The sequence below is a fragment of the Canis lupus genome, chromosome 28, assembly GCF_011100685.1.
Source record: "Canis lupus familiaris isolate Mischka breed German Shepherd chromosome 28, alternate assembly UU_Cfam_GSD_1.0, whole genome shotgun sequence".
In the NCBI taxonomy this organism is placed as follows: Eukaryota; Metazoa; Chordata; class Mammalia; order Carnivora; family Canidae; genus Canis; species Canis lupus.
The window spans coordinates 30242123-30264128 of record NC_049249.1 but is presented as its reverse complement, the minus strand read 5'-3'; the positions used below and the strand labels follow the sequence as shown (position 1 = coordinate 30264128).

Below are 22006 nucleotides of genomic sequence, written 5' to 3'. Positions count from 1 at the left end.
CACATGTCAGAGACCCTCGACACCTTTGAAGAGGACAGCCAGTCACTTTGTAGAATATCTCAGTTTGGGTTTGTGTGACGTTTCCTCATTAGATTCAGGCTGTCCTATCAGGAGGCACATAATGTCCGTGTGCCCCATTACTAGTGATACTAATTTTGATCATTTTGTTAAGGTGACATCTGTCAGGTTTCTGTCTTATAAGGTTTCTGTTTTTTTACTTTGTAAAAATAAGCAATTTGGAAGGAGATACTTGGAGACTACATAAATACCCAGTTTCTCATTTCATCGCTTTTTTTTAATATCCACTGATGATTTCTTAAAAAGATTTATTTATGTACTTTAGAGAGAGTAGGAGGGGCAGATGTAGAGGGAGAGAGAATCTCAAGCAGACTCTGCACGGAGTGTAGAGCCCAACACAGGGCTTGATCCCATGACCTTGAGATCAAGGCCTGAGCTGAAACTAACAGATGCTCAACTGATGGTGCCACCCAGACACCCCTATGCATTGATGATTCTTGAGTCAGTTTTGTTACTCTCATGGTGATTTTATCTCTCAGTCATTCCTTCTACACTAGTTTATTGGCATTTTGTTGGAAGAGAGATTTCCCTTCTCTCTTGTTTATTTAAGTAGTTTGTTTATATCAGCACGGATGTTAGTCTGGTACTTGAGATTCAAATTTTCTCATTTGGCTAGTGGGAGTCATTGTAAATATGTTCTGGGGCCTTGCTGACATGACCTCATTTTTGAACATATCTTTTCTGACACATTATGCTGTTTCAACCTCATCTTGTCCGATCCATACTCCAACTGCAGTGTCAGCTATTTTTCTAAGCATCAGTTTTTACTTATTTTTTATTTATTTATTTATTTATTTATTTATTTATTTATTTATTTATTTATTTATTTATTTATGATAGTCACACACAGAGAGAGAGAGGCAGAGACACAGGCAGACGGAGAAGCAGGCTCCATGCACCGGGAGCCCGACGTGGGACTCGATCCTGGGTCTCCAGGATCGTGCCCTGGGCCAAAGGCAGGCGCCAAACCGCTGCGCCACCCAGGGATCCCGCATCAGTTTCTTTTAGTGAGGAATTTTAAAGTCACGATGTGAGTGCTTGTGTGCTCATTGGTTCTAGGATTGGTATTGCTTCTATGCCTTTTTAGTGGACAGTGCTAGGAAGTGTATATACATATACACTGTATGCATACAAATAAATGAATGTTTATTTACCCATACATCTTTATATATTTTTATTTACTTATTTGACAGAGTTAGAGCATGTAAGTAGGGGGAGTGGGAAAGGGAGAAGCAGACTCCCCGCTGAGCAGGGAGCCTGACGTGGAGCTCGATTCCAGGACCCTGAGATCGTGACCCAAGCCGAAGGCAGATGTTTAACCGACTGAGCCCCCAGCCACCCTTCTTATGTATTAATAAGTCTCTCTATCAGAACCATGAATTCACAGTGTTTCTAGTTCTAGCTCCACGTGCACATGTCCTCCCTTCTCCTTCCACATTATTTGTAACTCCTAACAGAAAGAAGCTTGACTCCATTATTCCCCATATATTCCATGGCACAGAGAAGGCAACTTCAGAATTGGTAATCTATGCCACTGCAAAAAACCTCATAATTTGAGTTCAAGAATGGTTTCTACTTCTTTTTATTTTAAAATGAAGTCTATAGTCAGGGTTCTGTGTCCATAGTTCCTGGAGTGAGTCCTTTTCTTCTCCTTTGGTTCTTTGGCTCATTATTCATTTAATGTAGTTAAGCTTATTTGTTTCTATTGCGTTTCACATTAGAGTTTCTCGTCTATCCTTGTCCATCCTCGTTTTGATTTTTTTAAGTATAGAAAACGTTGACATTGTTGCCCACAACACAGTTACATACAAAGAAGGTAGGGGTGTCATCCCCCCCTGCCCTGTTCCCACTCACCCTCCATAGGGAACCAACCTGTCTCTGCTTTTATCTTTCTTATATTTTTTGCAAAAATAAGTAGACATGTGTATGTTCTATCCCCCCTTTATATGAAGGTGGTATGGTAATATGTATTCTTTATACTTTCTCACCCCATTTAACAATATATCCTGAAAACCCAAGTCTTTCTCATTCTCTCTTGTTTCCTTTTGAATTTGCCAAGAGTGGGATCATATCCCCTCACGCAAAACAGTTTTCTTGTTGAGTATTGGACATTGATCTTGGTTTCCCTATAAGAAGAGTTTACTTTTCACCATAAGAAAAAAAAAGGGGGCGGGGGACAGAAATTTTAAACAACTGTAAATACACACACACACACACACACATATATAATGCAGCAACATATGTGTGTGTGTGTGTGTGTGTGTGTGTGTAGCAGATTGCTTGTCCTGGAGGTTTCTGATTATGATTTTCCTGCTTTAGTCACTTCATTTGTTGAAGCCGCTTAATCCACAGATGCATCCGATGGCTTGAGTTGTCAACCTGGTTTGGCCCTTTAACTGGCCATGTGGATTCCTCATTGTAGATGAGGGTAGGTGAGGCGTTAATGAATTGATGTGTGCCCAGCAAAGAACACTGCCCAATGCGCAGTACATACCATGTAAAAGTTGTCATCGTCCTTGCGTGTAAGGAGGGCAGCAGTATAAATTGGGGACTCTGTAGAGCAGCTGGTAAAGTCTGAAGTTCTAGAAACGTTTTAGTGATTTGTTTCAGTCATATCACTATGAGTTAATCGTCTGCTAATTTTTTAGCAAATCTGAAAAAGTCATTTTTTCACTGCTTGACTATTCACTATTCAAGGAGGTGAAATGGAAGAATAAAATTTAGGAAAACCAGTTAGCAAAATAAGAGATAAATGGATCTTCCACACTGAATAATAGATACCTAATGGCTTTTGAGAAAAGGACTTCAGTTTTTGAGACAAGCTGTGAAGTATTTCATGTCTCAGCTGATAAGGTGGTTTCCAAGCACAGATACTCTTTATCAGTGATGCATTCTGTCCCATTAGTTGTAGTTCTAGCATCCTCAAAGTGTTCTTGTTCTTGAAGAATACATACATATCCTCATATGACCTGATTCACCTGATGTCTATGTGGCATGACAATTTAGCATGAGGAGCCATTTTCCATTCTTTGAGGAGATGTACAGGTGGAACCATTCTTGGCTTGAATTCTCATTTTCAGAGCTGTGCCTATGAATTGAAGTTTTCTCCTCTCTGTAGGGATGCCTCTTCGCTCCTGGATCCGATGGAATGCACAGACACTGCCGAGGAGCAGAGAGTGCACAGTCCTCCTGCTTCATTAGTGCCAAGAATTCATGTGGTTTTAGCTCAGAAGTTACAGCACATCAATCCTTTACTGCCTGCCTGCCTTAACAAGGAGGAGAGCAAAACCTGTAAGTGTAAGTGCTGAGGCCTCGGGACCCAGAGACCGTTAGCCCTGCGCGTGTTGGGAGCTGCGTGTGCCGTGTGCTTACGGTGGGGCTGAGCCGGTCAGTTCCTCGTTGCTCAGGTTAATCTAGCGATCTCTGTGACTCTGGCCCATTTTCCTTTATGTCAATTTTCTTTATTAAAATGAGGCCCAAAAGTTGACAAGCTGTCTTACTTTGAATGTTGGCATCACTTAACGACCAATATTTTAAGTCTACACTAGTTGTCTACAGACTTGAGTGCTTTGTTCCTGAGACACTGGGGAGGAACTGGTATGTGTGTTCTGAGTGTGGTCTCCCTCCCTTCTCTAGTTGTTTCAGGTTTCATGTCCGAATTGTCCCCCATCCGAGCAGAGCTGCTTGGGTTCCTCACTCACGCCCTTCTGGGAGATAGCTTGGCTGCTGAATACCTGATATTGCATCTCATCTCTACAGTGTAAGTGCTATATTCCTGGCGGCAGGCAGGGGAGGTGGGGGTTTTGTTGAAAGTGGAAGAGAGCAGGAAGGTTTCTCGGGTAACTTCTCTGCTACTGTTGATTATTTTCGTCATCAAATGGTTTTTATTCATTCAGTGTAATAAGTATTACATGATATCACGAATTCCTTTGTCCATTTTTTTGTTTTACATTTAACCTTTTGTTTGTCTCCCTTAAATACAAGAGCCACAATCAGACAAAGAATCTAGCTGATGAGTAAAATGAGCTATTTTATTCTTTTTGCATTCTGAATTCTCTGTTTATACATCCTAACGCTCTGCAAGGCCCAGTGTACACACATCTAACTTGTATGCAGACGTGCTTTACCTCCTTTCCCCTCCACCGCAGGTCTTTATTTTTTGATTTCAGAAATAACTTGTGTCTTCAGCAAGTTCCAGGAGCATGAGGAGACTGGAAATTGTCTGTAATCTCACCCACTTAGAGATGATCTCCAGTAACACATTGGGCTCATGTTTGTTTCATCTTTTTTGTTTACGTATGTGTACATTCCTACACGGATCTCCATCGTACTCTAAATGGATCCACGTCTTGTTTTTATCATTTAACATATCTTAAACATTCTTCTTCTTCTTCTTCTTTTTTTTTTTTTTTTTAAGATTTTGTTTATCTATTCATGAGAGAGAAAGAGGCAGAAACGTAGGCAGAGGGAGAAGCAGGCTCCATGCAGGGAGCCTGATGTGGGACTTGATCCCGGGACTCCAGGATTATGCCCTGAGCTGAAGGCAGATGCTCAACTGCTGAGCCACCCAGGTGTCCCTATCTTTTTTTTTTTTTAAAGATTTTATTTATTTATTCATGAGAGACACAGAGAGAGAGAGAGGCAGAGACACAGGAGGAGGGAGAAACAGGCTCCATGCAGGGAGCCCAGTGTGGGACTTGATCCCAGGACTCCAGAATCACGCCCTGGGCCAAAGGCAGGTGCCAAACTGCTGAGCCACCCAGAGATTCCAGGGTGTCCCTATCTTAAACATTCTTGTTTTGTAATTCTTCATGAACTTCATGAACTGTAATGGCTATACAGTATTTTGTTATAGACCGTTGTGCTAGTTCCATAATTGTTAGATTTCCTAGTTTTCCTCTGTAAATGACACTGCAGTCAACATCTTTGTACTGCAGACCTTCACTTGGTTGGGACTTCAGATCGCTGTATATAACAGTTGAGTACAGACTCTGGAGCCAAAGTCGGTAGGTTCAAATCCAGCTCTCCTGCATCCTGCTGTGTGAACTCGGGCATGTTACTTCAGATTTCTGTCTCAGATTTCTCACCTGTACAGCGAAGATGACCTGCCTCAGAGAGTCTAGGAATTAAATGAGACATTTAAGCCCTCTGAACAGTCCCTATAGCACATGCTCAGTGCTCATATATATAAGTACTGGCTATTATTTTTATTGCTGTTATTCTGATAAATGAACTGATCAGAGTAATTTGCTTTATTTTTATTATTTATTTACTTATTCATGAGAAACACACACACACAGAGGCAGAGACATAGGCAGAGGGAGAAGCAGGCTCCATGCAGGGAGCCCGATGTGGGGACTTGATCCTGGGACCCAGGTGCTAAACTGCTGAGCCACCCAGGGATCCCAATTTGCTTTATTTTTAATGACAGTATTGTGCTAATCTTTGTTTGCTTTTTGATGGAAATCAGAAAATCATCAATATCTTACTGGTTGGTATCTTTTTATCTAGGTATACAAGAAGAGACGTTCTTCCACTGGGAAAATTCACAGTTAACTTGAGTGGTTGCCCACGGAATAGTACCTTCACAGAACACTTGTACCGGATCATTCAACATCTTGTTCCAGCAGTAAGATCAATATAAATATTTATTACAAATCTGAACACTCTGGGGCGCCTGGGTAGCTCAGTTGGTGGGGAACCAGTTTCTCCCTCTGCCTCTCCCTCTGCCCCTCCCCGGTCCACTTGTGTTCTCTTCTCTGCTCACTGTCTCAAAAAAAATACATTAAAACAAACAAACAAACAAAAAACCTAGGGGCCAAGGGCAATCAACAGCCACAGAGTATGGTGCCACAAAGGAGAGCCTTGGGGGTCAGGACGACTGTGCTGTCAGAAAAGGTTAGGAATGGGGATGTCTGAGGAGGAACCGCCAAGTGCTCTGCCAGAAGGGCCAGGCTTTGAGTTGGAACTGTCTTGCTTGCATTTCGTCCTGTTTACACTGTTGTACACATGCCCCGAAGTTTTCCTGAATGATGTGACAATATGTGTTTTCCGTGGCCATTCAGAGCCTGTGTTTTCAAAACAAATAGTAGAATACAAGAAAATGCTTTCAAGTATAAAAAGTACCTCAAACCATCTGCAGATAACACTGGGGTTACTGGCTCTACCAGCTTTTGAAGTAGCAAATCCATTATGCCATAGTTAAGGTACAAGCAGAACAATAAAAAAATAGTGAGATTAATTTTAAAAGTTGTCTTATAATGATTTCTTTCACACTGAGTCTGGATGCCAACAGGGCAGCCATGAAGTTTCTGCTTCAGTTTGTATGATCAGATGAACTCATGGGAAGTTGGTTGATGTGAGAGATTTTTGAACATGTTTTATCTTGTGCTTGAAAGACATTCAATATTGGGATACCTTTTCAAGAACATTAATACATCCTATATAAATGTCAGGTTACAATGTAAAGATTTAACAAAATTCTTTATGTATCTTCAGCGTTCATTCTAATGGGCTACTGTCCCAGATACCGTCTCCCTAGACTGTTTGATCATCAGGTGAAAGTGCCTGTTTATATACAAGTCAGCCCCTCCCTACCTGCTCTCAGCCCTGCCTGACGTGATTGTGAGCTGCCACCATCTCTGCGTTCTATCGAATTTTGGTCAGCAGCAAAATTTGATTTTTGTCACATCCCTTTCCTTCCCCTTGAAATGCAGTTTAAATGGAGTCCTTATGGTGAAAGTTGAAATATTCAGTGTCCTTTTAGTATAATCCTTTCTCAAACAAGGAGCCCTAGCCCTGTCACCTGAAATAAAACAAGCTTGAGACCATCTGCTGTAGCTCAGGTAGGGGGAGACAGACCTCGTATTTCCCCTGTAGAACGTTTCCAGTTTCCAGGAGCGGAGGTATCTTATACACTAACCTTTTTTCTGAGGTAACCCCTCTGGTTGTTGAGAACTCCAATCAAGGTCACCTCAGAGTATGAGTTTTTAAGGAGTCCTAAAGTAAGACAACCATTTTCGGGGTTACTCATTGCCTCTCTCCATTTGTGTCCTAAATTACTCCGCCGTGTGCTATTTTAGTGTTTTGGAAAATGAAAACGTGTTATTTAGCATAAAAAAAATAAAAATTAAATTAAATTAAAAATTTAAAAAAAACCTGAGCATCCTTTAAAAACCCATCTAATTGTCTTTTCAGCTCAAGTGTTTAACTTTGAGATTTTAATAGATCTTATTAAAGAGGACATAGCCTGCCATGTCCCATAATTTACATATTCACCCCTAAACATTTCACTTGCCTTTTATTGCCTTAGCACAAGTTTCTAGGACTCTAATGGCACGATTGCAAGTACATCCCTTAAAATTATATTCTTGGTTGATGCCAGTTTGTGCAACTTGGTATCATTTTTGTGCATTAAAATCTTAAATCTTTAAATAAGCCTAAATTAGAGGACCATGGTTCATTTAGTTTAGGTAATAAAGATCTTTCTCTCCATTACCCCAGTTTTAATTCCTGTTTGCAAAGTCACACTGCCTTTGTTTGCCAGGGCAGATGGAATGCAGGGTTTGTGTGGTAGTGAAACATTGGGAACGAGGGAATTGCTTCTGACTAGTCATGTGAGTGGCAATGCTGATCATGTCTTATTTTGGAGATTTAGGAGGTTAAAATAGATCATTCATGTGACCATGTTATTAGAGGGTAAGGCCCTTAAACAGCAGTAGACCAAGCAGACCAGCATTTCTCACACTCCTTAACTCACTTGACACAAAAAATTGACTCAAAGAGGTATAGTTTATCTGTGTGGGTTTTGTTTTATTTTTAAGATTAAAGTTTTGGGTTTTTAAAAAGATTTTATTTATTTATTCATGAGGGAGACAGAGACAAAGAGAAAGAGAGGCAGAGACACAGGCAGAGGGAGAAACATGCTCTATGCAGGGAGCTTGATGTGAGACTTGATCCCAGGTCTCCAGGATCACACCCTGGGCTGAAGGCAGGCGCTAAACCGCTGAGCTACCCAGGGATCCCTTATCTGTGTTTTTATTATCAATTTACCATAGTAGAAAATAAAACTAAAGATATACCAAAATATTCTTGAAAATAATTACATATGAACATAAAATATTTTTGTAACAATAGCTATTTTCCCAAGTCATAAAGTGACCTGGCTTTAAACTTTTGCCAATCTCAAATTAAATAAATAAATAAATAAATAAATAAATAAATAAATAAATAAATAAATAAATAAATAAATAAATAAATAAATTTTTGCCAGTCTCTTTAATATCTGGATTAATAGAAGACCACTGATAAACGATTATCAAATCGTTTCTGCATTCAGTCTTTTGTGATAGGATGTTTTGATTGAAGTACATGAAGGAGAGCTGACCTCTTTGAATAATGGGATATTCCTTGATACCAAACCAAAACTGGTCACATGGCATTTTTTTAAAGGATAGTTGCAAGTGTGAAATCTGTAATCTCCTCAAGGAACTTTTCATACTCTGTTACTGTAAATTCATTGTTCTGCCTTGCACATTGATTGGGTCTTTTATCCATGCATGCTTTGGATCTCATGGACTCCATAAAATGTATCAGCCACTCCCTCGGAGTTCCCTGGACCACATTTTGGGAATTACTGAAATGGCCTTCTATCATAATATTCTGAAATCTGACTAATAAAAAGTAAATACAGAATATGTCATTGAAGTGCCATGGAGAACAGTAAAGGTGCAGGGGAAGTGGGGGGGCTAGGGAGTCTGGGCTAGAGTGGAGTACCTCAGGTATACAGTGTGGGGGGAAGGTCTCACCTTCAGGGAATTCAGGGAGAGACTTGCTGCAAGCGTAGGAACAGGCCAAATGCTTCTGTTGGAGGGAATGTCCATCCTGTGCAGGGAGAGCAAGCACGGCTCTGAGGCTGTGGTGTGCTCGGCACACTTGAGGCCCACCAGCAGAGGCCAGTGTGGCCAGTGTGGACCGAGTTCTGGGAGAAGGGGAGGAGGTGAAGTCCAAGCAGCAGCCTAGCATGCATAAGTAGGACACAGATTATGTTTGTAAATGTGAAAATTCTCTGTGGTTGATGCTCAGGGTTGTAGCGTGGTGAGGTATTTCCTTGTTCTATTTTTCATCGCTTTGTAGTAGCTTTTTCATCGCTTTGTAGTAGATTTGTGGGTTTTACTCTTCATTGTTACATATCCCACTCCCTTACATTCCTCTTGCGAGTTTATGTCTAGCACCAAACTTTTTCTGAACACTTGCCTGGTTAATATCTTGTTTAGTTTTCACAGTGGGTGTACTGTGATCGACCTGCTTCTGCTACGTGCAGCTAGACCCTGCTGTGTGCCACCCTGTATTTAGACAGACTTCTTCTGTCTAGAATGTGGTCCTAGCCCCCTGCCCGTTTTCTTTGAATCACTGAGCCATAGTACAATAATCCTGTCAGTTCTGAGAGTTTCTCCTTAGCACCCTCCTCCCTAACCCCAATTTCCACCTTCGCACACGTACTACTATTTGGGCTGGAGTGATAGGAAGGGAGATTGGAGTGTGACGCTGGGTACAGAGGGCATGGAGTGGTGGGCTCGGAGCGGGGACACGGAGTGATGTGCACTGACCGAGACTGTACCATGCTAAGGTCGGACGAGGAGGTAGTCTGCAGCAGGTTACAGGACCCCCAGCGCCTGGCACCTGCTCAGTGTGGTCTGTACCCCTGCTTCTCTTAGGACAGTTTGTTTCCTGGTCCGCAGTAGTCTGATGAGTGAATGTGATTTTAATTTGAGGAACACAGAAGAAAATTAAGCTTTTCTTTCCCCACTTTGCTCATTTTGAATAAATAAATACTTTCTACATTGCTATCCTGTGGTTGTGGTAGGTAAAAGAAGTTGAGCTTCTGAATGTTTGGTAAATGTATCTGAATTATCTATTGTTTGTTTCTCGTTTCCTGGTAAAATCGAAATTATTTTTTTAAGAATACCGAACAAAACAGTTGAGAGTAAAGCAGCTCACAGAATTAGTGAAGTTCTTATTTAAGTTGTAGATTTATTATTTAAGGTGGATATGTAAGATTTTTTCTCTAGGAGCTCAAGAAACCATGAAACTATAGCCTTAGAAATTAATATAAGATCTTTCCTTACACACATATGGAAAGTATTTAACCCCATATATGTACTTCCTTAAAACAGGAAACTTTGTTCCTTGCTCATTAAAAAATTTCTTTTCGCAGTCTTTTCGTCTGCAGATGACTATAGAGAACATGAACCATTTGAAATTCATCCCCCACAAAGACTATACAGCCAATCGCCTGGTCAGTGGGCTCCTCCAGCTACCGAACAACACTTCCCTTGTGATTGATGAAACTCTCCTAGAACAAGGGCAGCTGGACACACCAGGTATGGACTTGAGTGTGTCTCTTCATTCCTAATCTCCCATGAAAGCCAGATCTGGTATTGACTTTTAAAAGGATCACCAATCAGGGATCCCTGGGTGGCGCAGTGGTTTGGCGCCTACCTTTGGCCCAGGGCGCGATCCTGGAGACCCGGGATCAAATCCCATGTCGGGCTCCCGGTGCATGGGGCCTGCTTCTCCCTCTGCCTGTGTCTCTGCTTCTCTCTCTCACTGTGTGCCTATCATAAATTAAAAAAATAAAGTTTGTTTTTTTTTTTTAAATAAAAGGATCACCAATCAGAGACAAACTTCTATTTCACAAGCATTTTGGATCAAGGCTTGCCATATGAATTAGTGTAATGTGGATATTATAGACTTAGAAATTGTGTACATTGGCTGTGTTTTGTCCTAGTATGAAAATAGTACGATGACAGGACAAGGATGTAGCAAGGAGCTCTTTAAGGCTAAGAAAGGAGGAGATTATGCCTTCAGTCATATATTAGCTAAAAAGAAAAGTGTAGGGGCACTTGAGTGGCTCAGTGGTGAGCATCTGCCTCCGGCTCAGGGCATGATCCTGGGGTCCTGGGATGGAGTCCCATATAGGGCTCCCTGCATGGAGCCTGCTTCTCCCTCTGCCTGTGTCTCTGCCTCTCTCTCTCTCTTTCTCTCTATCTCTATCTCTCTCATGAACAAATAAAATCTTTAAAAAAAAGAAAGAAAAGTGTAGAGAAGATTTAATAAAACATTAACTGCCCAATATGAAGTTTTTTATTTTTTTATTTCAAAGAATCTCTTAAAAAAATATTTAGTAGAAGACTACACTTTATTGGGGGGTAAGTTCAAGAAGTAAAGGTAGAAGGAAAAAAATAGTGTGGACTGGGTATACTTAATAAGGCACAGATGAGTATAAAAATCCGTAAAACTCAATAATCTTATCTCTATGCGTAAAAATCATTTTAGTTCAATCATACTGTGCTAGACCTGTACACGTCACATAGAAAGTGATTGTACTTACTGGGAACCTATCTTGTACCTAGTTGTATACCAGATGCTAGATTAGATTTTAGGAGGTCCTGGCCCCAAAATACATTTGTTTAGCTTGACCAGTATTGTCCGAAGCCTATTACTTAGTAAACATTTAGCTTAGGAGGTCGAACAGTGCTTGAGATAACTTTTTAAAGCAGTAGAAACTTCATGTCTTACGATCAGTGTCAATAAAACCAAATTGTTTAGGTGATTAAAATCAAATGACTAAAAAATCACTATTTTTTTATTTTTCAGGTGTTCATAATGTGACTGCCCTGAGCAACCTAATAACTTGGCAGAAGGTGGATTATGACTTCAGTTACCACCAGATGGAATTCCCCTGCAATATTAATGTTTTTATTACTTCAGAGGGGAGATCACTCCTGCCGGTACGAGGAGACATGTTAAGATGGAGGGAGGTTACGTTGGAAAGATACCTGTATTCTTTTGTTTCTTGGTATGGCTTATTATTGAGGAGTTAAACTTGTTTCAGAATTGGGGCTGTTGATTATCAGTAAGAGAATTGATTATTTTGTTCCCGCTGTGGGAATGAAAACCTGTGAAGAACCAGATACGGCGAATCCCAAGAAGAGCAGAGGAAAGCTGTCGGTAGCAGCAGCTCCCACACCCAGGCAGAGAAAGTAGAAGCTTTCTGTAAATTGCCTGATTCACATCTAGACCTTTGTTCTTGCTGCCTCCGTCCTATTGTCTCTGCCAATCTTACGTGAGGAATAGTTCAGAATTCCTTTTAAGACATTTAAAAATGTTCCTGATGACATGGTAATTATTTTTATGCTTTATGGTGAAATGCTCTGATAAATCATCAGAGTGACTGATGCAGGGAGCTTTTAATTGTGTCTTTTCATGATGAGAAGTACGCCCCGTTGTCTAAAAGGTGTAGAGTTTCTCTGTAAACTGATGTTCACTGTGATTCATGAGAAACTGCCCGTGAACGAGAATGAAATGGCCCCCGGGTAAGTTTTCTCTGGGAAAGTGTGATTTGCTTTACGTGGTTTCTAGACAGAGAGATCAGTAAGACGTACACATATTCCAGGATTAAGAAAGCCTTGAAAACATTTTAATTAGCTGGTTTTTAGAGGTTGGTTACCTTTTTGTGTGTTTACTGCTCTTCCTGCGGAAATGTAAGTAACCAAAGAAACGCTCACCTCTGTAATTGTCGCCGAGGGAGTCACGGTGCTTATAAACGAATGTTAGAAAGTGTCCCCCCTCCGGTAATAAAAAGTATTTCTCGATTGCTACGCGGGCTGATACAGATGAAGCCTCCTCCCGAAATTTTGGATTAATTTCGGAACGTGGGAAACCCCGCGTCCCGTTGGTCTCCGTAGGCAGACTGCCAGATCCACCTGGAGCCCCAGCTCATCCCGCCCAACATGGAGGAGTACACCGACAGCCTCCTGTCCGCCGTGCTCCCCTCTGTCCTCAACAAGTTCCGCATCTACCTGACCCTCCTGAGGTTCCTGGACTACAGCATTTCCGATGAGATAACCAAGGTGTGTCTGGGGTGAAACCAACGATTTCCCGTGTTGAGTTAGACGGTTTGGTCACGTTCCACTTACCGCGACTGGCGCCGAGCTCGTGTCCTACGTGGGCGGCGCTCCTCCGCGCGGTTACAGTCCTGCTTTGCGCTCCTGTCTTTAAATCGGAGGGAAAAAGTTAGGAGGAGAAAGACCTTTGTACCGCTTGGGTATTTCCCTGTGTGGTTCCCTTCCCCGTGGTCCTTCCGTGCTTCCTGTCGGGCACATCGGCTGTGACAAGTTCTGCCGAGTGGTTGCCCATCTGGGAATGTCTGAATTTCTCCGTTTTTGAAGACTAGCTGTACTGGACGTGGAGTTCTTGCTTTATAGACTTTTTCTTTCAGCGCTTTTCACGTGTGTCCTCCCGTTGCCTTCTGGCGTGGGGGTTTCTGGTGAGGGGTGCGCTCGCGGCTGAGGCGAGGCCCCTGTGCGCACTGAGTCCTTTTGCTCTGGTGCTGGGGGTCTGGATCTCTGAGTTTCTTCTACTGGAGTTTATTGAACCTCTTGGGTGTGCGGGTTACTGTCCATCTTGGGGAAGTTTTGAGGAAATTTGCTGAGTTTTTGACCGTCATTTCTTTACATTTCTTTCTGCCCCTTTCTCCCTCCTTTCCCTCCAGCATGCCTGTAGGTGGATGTTGGCAAACTCGATGGTGTCCCACAAGTAGCTGAGGCTCTGTTCATTTTTCCTCCTCCCTTATACTTTCTTCTGGACACACTGGCCATTCACACTCAGCCTTTCTGCACGTTTGCTGAGACTTTTTTTTCTGCCTGCTGCACACAGCTGCTTTTGAGCCCAGTTTCTAGTAGTGAATTTTAAATTTCAGCTACAGTGTTCAGCTTCAGAATTTTTATTTGCCTTTAATTTTATTAAAAGACTTTTATTTATTCAGAGAGCAGACTCCCCATTGAACATAGAGCTTGATTTCACGACCCTCGAGATCATGACCTGAGCTGAAACCGAGAGATGCTTAACCCGCTGAGCTGCCCAAGCACCTGTTTACTTTTTAAATAATTTCTGTTGGGGCACCTGGGTGACTCAGTGGTGGAGCATCTGTCTTTGGCTCAGGTGGTGATCCCAGGGTCCTGGGATCGAGTCCCATGTCGGGCTCCCTGCATGGAACCTGCTTCTCCCTCTGCCTGTGTCTCTGCTTCTCTCTGTGTCTCATAAATGAATAAATAAAATCTTTAATAAGTGATTTCTACCTCTTGTTTTTTATTTGATGTGACCTTATTCTCATACTTTCTTTTAGCTCTTTAAATGTGGTTTCCTTTAGTTCTTTGAATATGTTTAAAGAGCTGACTCAAAGTCTTTGTCTTGCAAGTCCAATATTTGGGCTTTCTCAAGGACTGTTTCTGTTTACTTCTTTGTTTCCAGTGAAACGATCCAGACATTTTTTTTTGTTTCTATGTCTCCCTTGTTTTTGTTTTGAAAACCAGGGGTTTTTGTTGTTGTTGTTTTAAAAATTTTTATTCATGAGAGACACAGAGAGAGAGGCAGAGACAGAAGCAGGTTCCATGCAGGGAGCCTGATGGTGGGACTCGATCCCAGGACCCCGGGATCACGATCTAAGCCGAGGGCAGATGCTCAACCACTGAGCCACCCAGGCGCCCCAAAACCAGGTGTTTAAATGATATGCTAGCTCTGCTCTGGTGGATCCTTCCCCTCCCTAGGGTTTGTTGTTGCTTGATGCTTAGTGACTTTTCTGAACGAACTCTTGGAAACATATCCTTTGTGTGTAGGTCCTGGAGTCTCTGCTCTGTTAGCTTAGAGGCCAGTCAGTGAGTGAATTTCGTTAGATGTCTGGAAGCAGGTCTCCCAGTCAAAGCCCAGGGCTCTGTGTCTCCACGGGGTAGGCCTTCGACACACTGCCACGCAGTTGACAACTGTGACCATCCCTTCTCTTTCTGCTTGCACAGAAAAGGCTACCCAGACGGAGTAGCTGAGGGCCTGCTTTTTTTTTTTTTTTTTTTTTAAGATTTTATTTATTTACTCATGAAAGACACAGTGAGAGAGAGACACAGGCAGAGGGAGAAGCAGGCCCCATGCAGGGAGCCTGATGTGGGACTCGATCCTGGGTCTCCAGGATCACGCCCTGGGCCGAAGGCAGGCGCCAAACCGCCAAGCCACCCGGGCTGCCCCTGAGGGCCTGCTCTGATCGGAGTACATGCTCGGCCCTTTGCACGCATGCGGCCTTCTGCATTCGGGAGGACTTAGAGATGGATGTGTCCTTTGCGGGCTTTGGAGGGGAAAAGTTCTCATTTCCTAGTTTTTTCTTTTAAGGGTTTTGGTTAGCTGCTTATTTGCCCCAACTGTTACCCAGTGCGTGAGGCAGCCAGGATGATCAGTAATTGCTTCGGGTTGTTTTTGATAAATTCCCCGGGAGGTGGGGGGAAGAGGCTGTTCATAGAGTCCGGCTGAGTAAAGACGCTTTGCACGTGGGTTCTCACAAGGAACCAGCAGAGAGTGACGGATCTCCAGGAGTGCTGCTTTGCAAGCACCCTGTCGTGTGGCTGCCAGGCGGTCCCTTTTTGGGGGTGTAGGCTGGGGGTTGGGTGGGTAGGGCAAACTAAAATGCCTCAGAGCCCAGTGTTCTGTCTTGAACATATGATGCCTGTATTCTGGTTAGTTTTCAGACTTTTGAAGAAGCACATTTTGATAGTTCTTGCTAGTGTTCTTGTCCCCTTTAATGGTGGAAAGAATTTTCAGATCCTCCCTCCCTCTGCCACTTCTGACATCACTGCACGGTTGACTGTGCCCATTGCTGACCTAGGTGCTCGCCCAGGAGCCCCAGGCTGTGGAGGGGTGGCTCCCAGTCCGTTGCCCTCTCTGCCGCCCAAGCAGCAGGGCTGACTTCCTCATTTTCACATCAGCCAACTGACTGCATTACTTTGCTTTTCCTACATAATGCACATCGTTTCCTCAGAAGCCGTGGTTTTAAAGGCCACTTGCTCTCTTGTCACAGGCAGTTGAAGATGACTTTGTGGAGATGCGCAAGAACGATCCTCAGAGCATCACTGCTGACGATCTCCACCAGCTGCTCATCGTGGCTCGGTGAGTAGGACCTGCCCGTAATTGCTTTTTCGGTAAACTCTGTATGAACCTCGCAGTTTTTAGGAGTAACTGAGGCAGGTTTCTACAAATGGAAAATGTTTTTCCTTTAAAATACCATGTGAAGGGCATTGAGGGGGGGGATTGTGTTTGGCCAGTGACCATTTCAGTGGAACAGGTTTTGCTTTTTCTCTAAACCTTAAAGATCCCTTTACGGAAGTCTTACTTGGCTCCTGACTTGTGTGTAAGCTACCAGATGGTCTTGACCCCTGGCCCAGTATTCCTAGGTGGTGTTTTTTTTTTTTTTTTTTTTTTTTTTAAGAACTAGTTACTGTCCTCAGTCTAGACTTAAATCCAATTCTGTGTTTCGTGCCAGGTTCCTGTCTCTCAGTGCCGGTCAGACCACACTGTCAAGAGAACGATGGCTAAGAGCAAAGCAGTTAGAGTCTTTAAGAAGAACCAGGCTTCAACAGCAGAAATGTGTGAATGGAAATGAACTTTGAAGATCTGACACCTCTGAGAGTATTGGGCAGATTGTAGCCACATTATTGTAAAATTCAAGTACCATTTATACCACATTGTTTTGTAGATAATTTGTATCAGACACCAATGACTTTTCCTGAAATCAAGCCTGGTAACATCTGAAGTTTATATAATATTCAGTAAGGGCTTTTACCTTACTGGTTTTATGGAGCTTTTGATTGTTTTATAATTATATAAATTAGTAACAATGTACAAAAGTGTATTTGATATTAAAAGTTTAATATTGATAATGTTGCTGATACCTTTTCCTTAAGTTTCAGCTAAGTCGTAGGTCAGACTCTGTTGAAATGCTGATGTCAACTTCATTTGAAGAAAATTGTTGGAATTCCAAAGTCAGAGGAGTTGTTCAGATTTTTACAATGTCTTTCCAATTAACGGTGGGTCTGAATGTGTTTAGTGGTCCAACTTTGGGGAATGGGGTGTACCGGCCATTAATTCACATGACTGTGAAATTCTGTAGCATCCTTTCCCAAACGTTGGACCACAGAAGTTTGTTTTTTTTTTTCCACTTAACAGTTATTAATAACCTGCAAAATTAGTCTATTACATGGCAGTGGTTCCCAGACCTTTGGATTTCATGGACCAGTAGTAACATTTCCGAAAATTTGAGGGACAGGGTTGCCGATGTATTTTGCCAAGTAATCTGAAAGAAACCACTGTATTAACACTTTTTTTTTCTTCTTCATAAAAGGAGTCTCAGGATGAGAGTCCTTTCAGTGGAATAAACACAGCTTTTTTGGGAAAAAAACACCACATTGTCCTTATTTTTCTCATTTCACCCCTCGTGCATTTGGGAACCACTGTTTTATGGGACTTAAGGGAATGCTGCCCTAGGATAGGTTGTGTTGCCCAAGTATGAAGAAAGCAAACAGTTAACTTTTTAAAATATGCCTTCTGTAGAAAATAAAGTTTTAAATTGTTTTCATAATTGTCATTTAGTTGCTTTGATGATTGTATTGGATTTTAAACTTTTGCGTAAGTTTTTCCATTAGTTGCAGATGTGTTAGCTCAACGAACATTATCTGCTAATCCAGGAATACCCAATAAAGCTATAGGTAAGTTTTTCCCAGACCAATTAGTTTTAACATAAAGGTTTTTAAGGTAACAAAAATATCATTATCCATAGCTAGAAAGCAATTTAATACAGTACAGCAGTGTAATTGTGGCATAAAGGATGTTTGGAAAGTTTTGACCATTACTTTATGTAAGCTCTCAGCAGTTACGTATAAAGATTAATTTGTTTTTTTTGTTTTTTTTTTTAAAGCCAGTTAGTTTACCTAGTGGGAAACAGGAGATCAGTTAAATGATTCTGTGGGTGTTGTTTCCCCTCCCACTCCGAATCGACATTGCTGAACAAGGAAACCAGGGTCAGCCTTGAAAACCAAGGAATTCATTATGCCTAATGAACTGAAGTGAAAATTACTAGTTTAACTTTTCCTAAACTCAAATCTATTTTTATAAACTAATGTAAATAATCTGTTTATATTTAGAATTCTAACTGGTTTTCATTTTTATAACGGGTAGGCTAGACTTCCTTAACCTTTTAGAAATAAAAATGAAGACTCAACTGGATTTGTGAAAATAAAATTCAAGTAGATTAGTTACCGTGTGATTATTGTGCCAATGTGAATTGTAATTTACCAAAGAGAAGTAAATAATTTGCTTGATCTTGCAGAAAAGTTCCCTTGAAAGGAAAACCCTCTTTGAAATAAACAAAACTTCCCAAATTATTAGTACTTTGGGCTGTTTTTCATGAATTGTAAGAGTTACCCTGTGACGTATGGGAAAAGATCCAACACCTTCCTGGTGGAAAACCGTCGTAAGCTTAACTGTGGGAGCTGATGCAGCGTGGTGTCTTCCTACAGGTGTCCCACCAGGTAGGAGATTGGCGCTCTGGGCTTCAGAACCCCTTTTCTTTTCTCTGTTGCCCGCACACTGGAAGGTGAAGTTGGTTATTCCTATTTGGATCACCAGGAAACTGAACATACTACCCTGACTGGAATTAAATGTTGCCGCCTTTTTAGTTTTCAAAGATCTCTTTGCAAGGAATTTCATGAAGCTTGTACCACCTGACCTTTGCTTATATTTTCTCTCCTGTTGTGTGACACTTTAATACTTTTGAGACTCAGGAAAAGTTGGTTAGGGACAGAATAAAACTTTTGGTTTCAGTGTTTGGGTGTTTGAAATTTGATGGTGATACACTTCACTTTTAAAGTCATATCAACAAAAGAGGAAAATACTGAAAGGGCTGAGACCCAAGTGTTCAGTCATAGCGTATTGATCTTACGAATTTTTAAATCTGCTTTAGAAATCAACCATTATGTTTAAAATGTTATTCAAGGAATTCTCATACACATGGTCACTCTAAATTACAATGTTATTTTATTTTAAATAGTCACAAGATTTGACACTTCAAAAAAAAGATACCACTAATAAATAACAAATATGGAAATACTTATCAAAGTTACAACAGACATAATGTTTAGCTGAGAATCACTTCAACAGGGTAAGGCTCTAAAGATACCAGACGAACCGATACTTGTTTGGAATAAGGTGTGCAACGTCCTCGTACGGGCTTTTCTTAGGCCATGGGGTCAGGATTACAGCCATAAAATCAGTTTTAGTACAACTGTGCTTCAGACTAAATCTCAACAATTCCGTCACAGCCTATACAAGATGTTAAGGAATGTTCCCTTGCAAGAAATTACAACTTGAACACTCATTTCAATAATTACCAATACCCAGTAAACGTAGTCTTCCGTTCCTAAAAACGGCAAAATTAAATAGATGCTGGTATTCATTCACACCTTGTGTCTCGGGCTTTATGACTGACAGGTCTTCATAATCCAGACTTTGGGTGTACAAGGGGCAGAATATTTTAAATTTAAGTAGACTGGGGAAAATTAGGATCAAATGGGCATACCTTTCTTGACTGTCGTACCAGTAATCCTCAAATAACAGGGAATGGTTAAGCCATCAAAACTAAACTAGTTATTTTTTATATTCAAATGCTGCTTCGTACTAGTTAACACTCTAAAGTCACTAAGAACTAAATGTATTTACACAGGAATGAACTGACAAAATTATGAAAAATGCTATTCCCCTACACGTGTCCTTTGTTCATCCTTCATGGGTTTACTCGCTACACTGCACCATCCACCCCACTCCAAAATAGGTGCAGGTGGTCATGTCGCAAAGTAATTATCCCCAAACTACTCTCAAGGACCAGCTGCTCTGTAGTGTATAAGCTACTCACGTTTACACCTTCTAGGATGATGTACTTCTGTTGTTCTGGCTCTCAAATCTGGAAATCTGCTGAAGTTCAGATTCCTTTTAAAACCTTTCCCGAAAAACATAATTAGAATTTGTGATCCCTAACTTCAAAGACAGTACAGATTAAAATAGCCTAATATGTGAAACCTCTTTTTGGATTAAATAAAAGCCATAGGATTCTTTGTGGCTAAAAACTAAATCTGAATTATGCGTGTCTGGCACTGTGTAAACATATTTTTAAGTTCATTTTGCTGGACTTGATTCACCACTTCAGGTTCTGCAGGGCTCTTCTGAACCTTGGCCACCGCAAAGTTGATCCCCTGGGTTAACCCAGCTTGGGTAATACTAGCAACCTGGACCATGGAACTTCGAATCTTTGCAAAGGGAGAGACTGCTCTGCTGCTACTGCCCTCTGAAGGAGAAGGAGTTACTTGAAGCCCCGTCTCAAGTTCAAGCATGCTGGATGCAGAGCCAGGGGTCTTTTGACCTACAACTGGATGCACTGGTTCAACTGACAAATACTGGGGACCTGTTGCAGGAAAAGACACATCTAATTGAGATGGCCGAGAAGGTGTCTGTTCTGTTGATTCGGATTGTGTTTCTTCATTAGAAACTTGATGGGTCATTTGATTTCCTTCCTCACTAGCCTGCTGAGAAACAGACCCTGTTTCTGACAGCTGGGTCATTTTGTTTTGTGCATCTTGTACAAATCTGTGGCAGTAAATATCCACAGGCTTGGCAAAACCAGTCAATACGTATATGTTGTCAGCTGAAGGACTTTTCTTCAAAGGAGACTCATGGCCTTTTCCAAACCCACTTCCATGAGCAACAATCTCCGAAGGAGCGTGAATGCTAATATCGGTGCTGCTGAGGGACTGGGACCGACTGCCTAACCGAGGTGCTGAAGCAATAATACCACAACTAGGAAGAACATAGTCTCTTGGCCCTACGTTCTCTAAAGAATTAGCTAGCGGCTTGTCTTCATCAGACTTGGAATTTGCGAGGAATTCATCAGAGTGGTAGGAGTCATTCTCTGAAGACACTTCCCCATCCGACTCTGCCTGGACTTTGTTATCTATCACACCTGTGGTTTCCATAGTTTCAAGGCTACTATCTGACTTCCAAAGATTTACTTTTAAGTTTGGTTTTAGAAAGTTAACTTTCATTTCAGGTTTGGCAAAGTTTCCTAGCTTTCGTAGATTGCCAATATTTACATTAGATTTGGTCTGTTTCACTTTTTGATTTAGAGATGAAAATTTGCTCATTAAAAAATTTTTTCCCTGTGCCAGAGAGCCTTGGTTTTGAGATCTGATGCCAATGATGTCTTCATGAGGTTTACTGCTCTTCCTACAATTAGAAGAAGAGAAAAGTTAACTCCCTGTGAAATCCAATATACCAGTTCCAGTTACTATAAATGAAAGCTGACTTGAAGTGGGCCCAATTTCCGAAACAGTGCACTGCTAAGTGGCAAAATCAGATAATCCATGATGCTAGAACAGTACTATACAATAGAAACATAAGCTATATGTAGTTTTAAGTTTTTCTAGCCATATTAAAAACCCGAAATTTTGATTGTATTTAACCTAATATATGCACAAAATATTTTACCATATAATCACTATTAAAAGATGATTAATGAGATATCTTATTTCTGATACTAAGTCTATGAAGCAACTGGTGTGTAGTATTTTACAACTTGGCAGCAGAAGCCTTTGTAAATGACATTGACAAGTTGTCCCTGGATGTTGAGTGGGAACCGTGCCCCGGCTGTGTGACTTTAACCCCCGTCCAGCAAGCAGTCTCCTGCACATCGTGTTCTCCAGCAGGCCGTGCACTGATGAGCCAGCCAGCCAGCCTGTGGAAACACTCCCGTCTGCAATATCTTAATCCTACTCAGTGAAGCTCCTCATAGTAGTTGGGATTAATCATGTTGAGTTCTTTTGGATCAAAACTTTGTCTTTAGATTTGATCATTACTACTGCATGTTTCCTTCAACAGGGTTCTCTCTGGCGTTCAGAGAAGGGGAAGCAGTAGAGGAAGGAAAGGGAAAGGAGAAGCCTCTCAATGGCTGTCTCAACCTACATTTTTGTGCATTATTCTGAGAAAAAAAACCCAAAACCACACC

At 41.5% G+C, this 22006-nt stretch overlaps 2 protein-coding genes across 3 annotated transcripts in view; one reads left to right on the top strand and one right to left on the bottom strand.

Annotated features, from left to right (window-relative positions):
* MCMBP (minichromosome maintenance complex binding protein) overlaps positions 1–16835 on the top strand; it is a 48392-nt gene extending 31557 nt beyond the window's left edge. Inside the window, exons 9-16 of the mRNA NM_001270851.1 lie at positions 3197–3375; positions 3715–3838; positions 5590–5707; positions 10295–10460; positions 11737–11870; positions 12828–12992; positions 15980–16068; positions 16442–16835. Coding sequence (NP_001257780.1) covers positions 3197–3375; positions 3715–3838; positions 5590–5707; positions 10295–10460; positions 11737–11870; positions 12828–12992; positions 15980–16068; positions 16442–16568 — 1102 coding nt within the window. The 3' untranslated portion in view covers positions 16569–16835. The remainder of the gene's footprint in view (positions 1–3196; positions 3376–3714; positions 3839–5589; positions 5708–10294; positions 10461–11736; positions 11871–12827; positions 12993–15979; positions 16069–16441) is intronic.
* Positions 16836–18967: 2132 nt separating this feature from the next.
* The window catches only part of INPP5F (inositol polyphosphate-5-phosphatase F), an 87248-nt gene continuing 84209 nt past the window's right edge, over positions 18968–22006 (bottom strand). For both annotated transcript variants that reach the window (XM_038578965.1, XM_038578966.1), the window contains one exon: positions 18968–21228. In XM_038578965.1, the coding sequence (XP_038434893.1) occupies positions 20076–21228 (1153 nt within the window). In that variant the 3' untranslated portion in view covers positions 18968–20075. The remainder of the gene's footprint in view (positions 21229–22006) is intronic.